This window comes from Cebus imitator, unplaced genomic scaffold (genome assembly GCF_001604975.1).
Source record: "Cebus imitator isolate Cc_AM_T3 unplaced genomic scaffold, Cebus_imitator-1.0 Scaffold22, whole genome shotgun sequence".
Classification (NCBI taxonomy): Eukaryota; Metazoa; Chordata; class Mammalia; order Primates; family Cebidae; genus Cebus; species Cebus imitator.
The window spans coordinates 11,468,727-11,477,888 of record NW_016107337.1 but is presented as its reverse complement, the minus strand read 5'-3'; the positions used below and the strand labels follow the sequence as shown (position 1 = coordinate 11,477,888).

Here is a 9,162-nt window from a genome sequence, read left to right as displayed (position 1 = left end):
ATCTCTTGACCTCGTGATCCACCCGCCTCGGCCTCCCAAAGTGCTGGGATTGCAGGCTTGAGCCACCACGCCCGGCCTTTGCCTGATTTTTCATTTTCCTTGTCTGTTTGGCATCTGCATGTTATGAAGCAGACATTTCTTTCAGTCTTCACAAGTTGGCCTCAAACAGGAAAACACCCTCATCTATTAGCCTGGTTGGAGATCCTGGGAGCCTCTACCAACTCTTTCTCACTTCAGGGAGAAGCAGACAGCTGTGTTTTTTTTTGTCCTCTTATTCTGTGCTGAGCCAGAGACGGGGTGGTGGAGGGAACTGTGGCATCTACTAGCCCAAGCTGCTGTCTCCATTCCCCTGCCAGGCAGCTAGACTATGGCAGACCTGTCAGAGCTCCAGGACTGATGAAAAAGATGTAAATTTTGGGGGATCCCCAGAGAAGTTGGGGTGCTGGATTCATGGATTAACTCTTTCCCACCCCAGGAGAAAGCTGAGAGCTAGGATTTTTCATCTGCTCACTCTGTGCTGAGCAGAGGGGAGGATCAAGGATGCCTGTCTGTTCAAGCCACTGTCTTTATTCTCCCCTGGGTGGTAGACTGTGCCAGACTAATCAGAGCTCCAAGACTGGCAAGACAGAAGCCAGTCCTCTGGGGAGCCCTTGTGAAAAAGCTGGGGTGCTAGACATGTAAAACAACCTCTTTCCTCCCCTGGGTAATTCTAGCAGCTAGGGAGGGTCTCTTCCTGATTATCTGACACCACACCAGGGTAATAATCCCTGGATAGAGAATGTCCCAAGGCTCCTACTGGCTTTGCTGAATCTGGTTTTGTGTTCTCCTTGGCTGCAGGAGTCTTTCAATTAGTTTGATTTCTCACAAAGGGAATTTGTCTGTAAATTGTTGTGTTAGTGGAGGCAAGGAGAGTTCAGGGCTTCTGATTCTGCCACATTGCTGATGTCATTCCTCTGGGGAGATATTTTCAGCCTCCGTCAATTTTTCTCATGTTATAGTTTTAATGCAAATTTCAGCTTAAAAGGCTGATATCCAGAACGCTATACTTATTGGAGGGGATTTGCAATAATTTATTGACATTGTCTTTATTGCTTTTAGATAAAATGCAATATCCAATTTTAATTAATGTTGATCCCTGTATAAAATTGACGGGAACCAAAGGATTGTTGCACATTTTCTACATTCCAAGTAAGTACAAATTTTGCTTTTATAGGCAAATTGAAAGAGTTAAGAAATATCAATGATGGCCGGGCATGGTGGCTCACGCCTGTAATCCAAACACTTGGCCAAGGCGGGCGGATCACCTGAGGTCAGGAGTTCAAGACCAACCTGACCAACATGGTGAAACCCTGTCTTAAAAAAAAAAAAAATCAATGATAAATGATTGTGTTCCAAATATACTTATATTCATTATCTATTGCTATGTAACAAATTACCACAATCTTTGTGGCTTAACACAGCACACATTTATTATCTCGTCATCTTTGTTGACCAGTATTCTGGGCATGGCTTACCTGTGTCTGCTTCAAGGTCTCCCATAAGGCTACAATCAAAGTGTTTGCCAGGACTGGAGTCCCTTCTGAGGCTCAACTAGGAAATATATACTTTTTTTTTTTTTTTTTGAGACAGAATCTTGTTCTGTCGCCCAGGCTGGAGTGCAGTGGAGCAATCTCAGTTCACTGCAACCTCCGCCTCCTGGGTTCAGGTGATTCTCCTGCCTCAGCCTCCCAAGTAGCTGGGGCACCTGCCACCATGCCTGGCTAACTTTTTGTATTTTTCATAAAGATAGGGTATCTCCATGTTGGCCAGGCTGGTCTCAAATTCCTGACCTCAAGTGATTCGCCCATCTCGGCCTTCCAAAGTGCTGGGATTATAGGTGTGAGCTACTGTGCCCGGCAGGAAATATACTGTATACGTCTAAGCTCACGTGCTGCTGTCAGTATTCAGTTGTCAGTATTAAGTCCCTTGCTGGCTGCTGACCACCCCTCAGTTCCTTACCACATGGGCATTTTCAACATGGCTGCTTGCTTCTTCAAAGCCAGCAAGGGGGACAGTCAGCTAAATAGACAAAAGTCACAATCTTATGTAGCATAATCATGGAAGTAACACTCCATCACCTTTGCTGTGTTCTATTGGTTAGAAGCAAGTCACTAGGCCAGCCCATACTACTGGGAGAGGATTACACAAGAACATATGGGTGGAAATGGAAATAACTTAAGATGTCCAACGATCTTACAAGCATATCCTTTGTCAATCATTAGCTATAAGTAATATTGGGTTTTCATTAGTCAAAGATCTGTGTGTGAGCAAGCTGGAACTTCACTTTTTTTTTTAAATTCTTTTTTTTTTTTTTTTTGAGACAGAGTTTCGCTCTCTTGTTCCCCAGGCTGGAGTGCAATGGCGCGATCTCGGCTCACCGCAACCTTCGCCTCCTGGGTTCAGGCAATTCTCCTGCCCCAGCCTCCTGAGTCGCTGGGATTACAGGCATGCGCCACCATGCCCAGCTAATTTTTTGTATTTCTAGTAGAGACGGGGTTTCACCATGTTGACCAGGATGGTCTCGATCTCTTGACCTTGTGATCCACCCGTCTCGGCCTCCCACAGTGCTGGGATTACAGGCTTGAGCCACCGCGCCCGGCCTTAAATTCTTTTAAGGCAGAGTCTTGCCCTGTCACCCAGGCTGGAGTGCAGTGGCACGGTCTCGGCTCACTGCAGCCTCTGCCTCCCAGGTTCAAGTGATTCTCCTGCGTCGGCCTCCCAAGTAGCTGGGATTACAGGCACCCACCACCATGCCTGGCTAATTTTTGTATTTTTAGTAGAGATAGAGTTTCACCATGTTGGCCAGGCTGGTCTTGAACTCCTGACCTTGTGATCCGCCCACCTCAGCCTCCCAAAGTGCTGAGATTACAGTCGTGAGCCACCATGTCCAGTCTAAAAATTATTAAAGTTGATTTTTTTAGAGAAAAATACAGTAATAACAGGATGACAGAAGGCAATGTATTTTGTTTTGCTTTGTGTTGTGTCTTGGTTTTTCTCTCTATGACTTTGCTTGTTATCAGCTTACTAAAAACTAATGCATGGGGCTGTAACTGAGTCTCTGTGGAGACACAAAATTTTATCCTCTACCAGTTACCTAGCATTGCTTACTGCCTGTAAACTCTGGAATCCCAGAAAACTTTAATTTAGTCTTTATCGTCATCATGATCACCATAATTCACATCCTAGGTTAGATTTGGGGCTTGTTTTATATTAATACTTTACAAAGTAGTTTTACGTAAATAAGCTTAAACGTTTTCCCCCGATTTTAGTTATCTGACTTACCAGAAAAATGAAAAAATAGCAACAAACTCCCCAAAACTGAGAACCCAGGAATGATAGACAATAAACTTGTGTTTTAATTTTTATAATTCTAGTTGTTCAACCTGTTTTTTTGACACTCTGTATCTGCATTCATTTATTCACTAAAAAATGCATAGTAAATGTATAGTATATTATAAGTATTGTGCTAGGCACTGTGAATTCATTGATAAGATATTCTTTTTTTTTTTTCTTTTTTTTCTGGAGATAGAGTCTCTCTCTGTTGCCCAGGCTGGAGTGCAGTGGTCAGATCTCGGCTCACTGCAACCTCTGTCTCCAGGGTTCAAGCCATTCTCTTGCCTCAGCCTCCTGCGTAGCTGGGATTACAGGTACCCACCACAATGCCCTGCTAATTTTTGTATTTTTAGTAGAGATGGGGCTTCACCATGTTGGCCAGGCTGGCTTTAAACTCCTGACCTCAAGTGATCCACCTGTCTCAGCCTCCCAAAGTGCTGAGATTACAGCTGTAAGCCACCACACCCAGCCAATAAAATATTCTCTTCATCTTCAGGAATCCATCAGTGCAATAGGAGAGACAGATCTGCAGATAGTACAGTATAAATGAAGTGATAGCAATAGGGTTTAGTGACAGCACGGGGCAAAGGATGATTAACTCTATTTCCCCCACCTTCCTGCCCAAGGATAAAATAAATAATCTAAATTTTGCTTGGCTAAGGCTCTACAGTTTCTTCCTTTTTCCTAGGTTCTGTTTTCTGGTCTGTTGGCAGGTTTTACCCCTTTGGCTTAAAGGATGGTTTACATAATGAATAATTTCACTTTCAAGTGAATTCTTTGCCCTTACACACAGGAAACAGGTTGTATCCTTCCATGCCAAAATAATAAGACAGTACGAAATCATTTGGAGTTATCTGAAAAGCAGACACTAAGAAGGAATTAGACAGGCTTGAGATTTCTTGGAGGAAATGCTTGTGAACAGTAAAGGGGAGAGGAAGCCAGAGTAGGCTGGGAGAAAATTCAGGCTGGGGTACAGGTCTGACACCTTTGAAAAGAGAGTAGGGAGGGATGCCGGATGCAGTGGCCCACACCTGTAATCCCAGCACTTTGGAAGGCCGAAGCAGGTGGATCACGAGGTCAAGAGATCAAGAAATCAAGACCGTCCTGGCCAACATGGTGAAACTCTGTCTTTACTAAAAATACAGACATTAGCTGAGCGTGGTGGCACACACCTATAGTCCCAGCTACTTGGGAGGCTGAGGCAGGAGAATCACTTGAACCGGGGAGGCGGAGGTTGCAGTGAGCCAAGATCGCACCACTGCACTCCAGCCTGAGTGACAGAGCGAGACTCTGTCTCCAAAAAAAAAAAGAGAGTAGGGAGAAAGAATTAAGTAGGATAATCCTCAGACCAGATTGCATCCCTGAGACATTCTTGGCCTGGGGAATGGGGAGCCCCAGAGCAGAATGCCTGTCATAAGAGTCCTATGATAGGCAGAGTAGCCTGGCTCTAGGATCCTTGCAGTGCTCAATCATTATAGGAGCAGCTTACGAGAGTGTGGCCTCTGGCTGAGTGCTGAGATAGATGGGAAGTGCCGCAGCTGCAGGCTGTCTGCCAGCCACTCTCCTCACAGCAGCTGCTTTTGAAGGGAACTTTGAGGGACATACCTCCACAGCCATCACAAATGTTATATAATTTCTCACTAAATATGACATTTATATAAGAAATTATATTAATTCATTAGCAAACTATTCAGTCATACATTCATCGTGCAATTATGACCCAAGTTGCCATAGAATATACTATAATGTTGGTATAAAGTGTGGGGCCACATTCCTGAAAAGCAACCTTATTTTTATGACCTTATTTCTGCTTGAATTCAGGAAAAGATATAAGTACAAACTGGAAACAAAAATAGGTTGGGAATGGAAATGATATATTTTGAGATGTCATAGCCTTGCTAGTTAATTATTTGTATATTATTAACTGATCGACAGATAAAACTGGAGCATAAGCTTCCTTCGAGGTTATTTCTGGAAGTTCCTGGAATTGTCTTAGGTGAGCTAAAAAATAATCCTCTTTTATACCACATGACTGCCACCATGTTTTTTTAGTTTTTTTGAGATGGAGTCTCACTGTCTTCCAGGCTGGAGTGCAATGGCATCATCTCAGCTCACTGCAGCCTACGCCTCCTAGGTTTTAGCAATTCTCTTGCCTCAGTCTCCCAAGTAGCTGGGATTACATGCACATACCACCACACCTGGCTAATTTTTGTATTTTTAGTAGAGACGGGGTTTCCCCATGTTGGCCAGGCTGATCTCGAACTTCTGACTTCAGGTGATGTGCCCGCCTCAGCCTCCCAAAGTGCTGGGATTACAGGAGTGAGCCACCGCACCTGGCCCATGTTTCTGGTCTCTCACTCCAACACCCACATTGACATCCCCAGCCTGCTGAGCCACAAAAGTGGTGTCTCATTATTGCCATTGTTCATGTTCTTAACATGACCACAGTGGTGTCCAAGGCCAATGAGCCTCTCACAATGTAAACTATAGAGTTGTCAAAGCAGGACTTCCTTCCCTGGAGTCCTTGAAGCCTGGAATCATGCTGTGTTTCATGAAGAAATGGAAGAAGGTCCTTTGTCCTGCATTGTCACTGCACACCACAGCGGCTCTGTCTTGTGCTTCTGTGTCTCCAGGAATTTCTTGTGAAAACCGTCTTTCAATTTCTACGCACAGCCTCACTTTTAGAAAAGTTCCAGCCCAAGTCCATGGAGTAGGCCATGGGATCACTGTTTGAAAAAGACTCCATGATATTCTCCACACCCTACTCTGAAAGTCCAGAAGTGAAGACAAATTAGGAAGGTTGGTGGTGCTTCAGGCTCAGAGCAATGGGGGCCTGCATGAAGGCAGTGGTAATGGGGATGGAAAGGAAGTTAGAAAGATTTACTGGGACTGGGAATTCTAGTGCCAATTTGGTGATGAAGAGGAGGAAATCACTTTTAGATCTGTTGGGTGAGGTAACTGGGTGGAGATACTGAATAAATACATGGGATAGGTGCTAAGGAGAAAGGTTGAGTCTAAAGTTGATTTGAGAATTGTCACCTTATGTGGTCCTTGGCTCAGGAGAGTGTGCAGAGTGAAATTTGAGGAGAACTGAGGATAGAACACTGAGGAAGAGGAGTCAGTGCAATAGGCTGCGGAGGAGGAGTCAGAGCGGTTGGAGGACACCTGGAAGAGAGTGGTTGCACCAGCACCAAAGAGGGTTTAGGGAAAGGAGCAGTAAGTTCTGTTAAACAGCCAATTTCACATTAAAGTTAGAAAAGTTGTCTTTTGATTATGGCTACAAGGAGTCATGGTGATCTTACTAGGAAAATATTTTCCAGTGAGGTGGTGGTTACAAAATTGTTTTCATTATAAAAAGGACTGTGCATCTTTTTCACTTGGGCCAACTGAATACGTTGAAAGAGTTGAGAAAAATGCATTGATTACTGGAATTTTTCATGTTAATTAAAAATAGGGAGATCATAAGGAAATAAAAAATAGCCATATATTTAATTTTTCATCAAAAGATTCAATGTTATTGTAAAAAACTTTCATTACAACTCCTAGTGAGTTGACTGTCTTACTGTTCCTTTCTTTTGAATTTTCTAGCAGAACCATGACTAGAACTAGATATTTTCTGTCTTTATTTGATAGTTTTCTCAATGAAGTTATGAAGGCTCTTCTATTTTTAGGCATAGCATGCATAGTTTTACTGTGGAACATTGTGTTTGATTATGATCAAGTGCATTTGCCCTCTCAGAACTTCAGTTTTCTCATCTGCAGAAGAGTAATAATACCCACCTTATAGATAGTTGTGATGATTTAATGAAATAATGTAAGAAAAGCACAGAGCCCCTTTTAAATATACAACAAATGTTAATTATTATTTATAAAATAACCTGTTGGCTGGGCACGGTGGCTCAAGCCTGCAATCACAGCACTTTGGGAGGCTGAGGTGGGTAGATCACGAGGTTAAGAGATCAAGATTACCCTGGCCAACATGGTGAAACCTCATCTTTACTAAAAATACAAAAATTAGCTGGGCATGGTGGTGCACACCTGTAGTCCCAGCTACTCAGGAGGCGGAGGCAGGAGAATCACTTGAACCCAGGAGGCAGAGGCTGCAGTGAGCAGAGATGGTGCCATTGCACTACAGCCTGAGCAACAAGAGCAAAACCCCCTCCCCAAGGAAAAAAAAAGAATCTTGGTATTTGAGGGCCTAATGGGATTTTTTCTTTTTTAAGGGAGAGATTTAAAGCAATTATACTTCAATCTCTATATAACTGTCAACTCCATGAATCTTCCAAAGCGAAAAGAAGTTATTTGCCCAGGATCTGATGATGATTATTCTTTTTGCAGAGCTCTGAAGGGAGGTAAGTGTTCAGTTCATATTACTTTTATAACAGGAAATAATTTTTTATAAAAAAGTTACAAAAATTATATACATTGAAAATACGAAGTTCCTTTTCTGCTGATAATTCTTTTTCCAGCCAAAGTTTTTACTTTTAGCAGCTTAAATAGCATTTTACAATTATGTACCTGACTTGTTAAGACGAACTTATATGATTTGTATTATTAATATTTTTCATAGTAACCCACCAGATTTTCTATGCAGTCATTGGTTTCTTCAATGACTTCTCCCTTTATGTTCCTCCTTGGAATTATTTACAAAATCATAGCATTCAGAAATTAGGACCCTTACAGAGATCTTGCACCAAGGGATTAAAAAAAATAAAAATGAGGCTGGGCGCATGGCTCACGCCTGTAATCCCAGCACTTTGGGAGGCCAAGGCAGGCAGATCACCTGAGATCAGGAGGTTGAGACCATCCTGGCCAATGTAGTGAAACCCCGTGTCTACTAAAACACAAAAAACTAACAACTGGGCATGGTGGCTCATACCTGTAATCCTAGTACATTGGGAGGCTAAGGCGGGCAGATCATGAGGTCAGGAGATCCAGATCTACCTGGCTAACACGGTGAAACCCTGTCTCTATTAAAAATACACAAAATTAGGTGGGCATGGTGGCACGTGCCTGTAGTCCCAGCTACTCAGGAGGCTGAGGCAGGGGAATCACTTGAACCCGGAGGCAGAGCTTGCAGTGAGCTGAGATCGCGCCACTGCACTCCAGCCTGGGTGACAGAGCAAGGCTCCGTCTCAAAAAAAAAAAAAAAAAGAGGCCGGGTGAGCGGGTGAGGTGGCTCACAGGGGGGCTCACATCTGTAATCCTGGCACTTTGGGAGGCCAAGGTGGGTGGATCACAAGGTCAAGAGATCGAGACCACCCTGGCCAACATGGTGAAACCCCCTCTCTACTAAAAATACAGAAATTAGCTGGGCATGATGGTGCACACCTGTAGTCCCAGCTACTCAGGAGGCTGAGCAGGAGAATCACTTGAACCAGGAAGTCAGAGGTTGCAGTGAGCTGAGAATGTGCCACTGCACTCCAGCCTGGTGACAGAGCAAGACTCCGTCTAAAAAAAAAAAAGAGAATAAAAAAAGAAATTAATCACTTTAAAGCTATATTCCAGCTTTTCCATTTACCAGAAATGTGACTTTCAGCATGTTATTCACATTTAACCTTTCTTGGCCCCATTTTCCTCAGCTGTAAAATGGGAAAGTAAAACACATCATACATCGTTTTAAGAATTAGAGAATGTGGGCTGGGCGCGGTGGCTCAAGCCTGTAATCCCAGCACTTTGGGAGGCCTAGGCGGGTGGATCACGAGGTCAAGAGATCGAGACCATCCTGGTCAACATGGTGAAACCCCATCTCTACTAAAAATACAAAAATTTAGTTGGGCATGGTGGTGC

General features: G+C 43.5%; 1 protein-coding gene across 2 annotated transcripts in view; it reads left to right on the top strand.

Moving 5' to 3' along the window:
* The window catches only part of LY96 (lymphocyte antigen 96), a 33,344-nt gene that overhangs the window by 8,309 nt on the left and 15,873 nt on the right, over positions 1–9,162 (top strand). Inside the window, exons 2-3 of one of the 2 annotated variants that reach the window (XM_017521909.2) lie at positions 1,099–1,188; positions 7,596–7,724. In XM_017521909.2, the coding sequence (XP_017377398.1) occupies positions 1,099–1,188; positions 7,596–7,724 (219 nt within the window). The remainder of the gene's footprint in view (positions 1–1,098; positions 1,189–7,595; positions 7,725–9,162) is intronic. The other variant, XM_017521910.2, reaches the window with a different exon arrangement.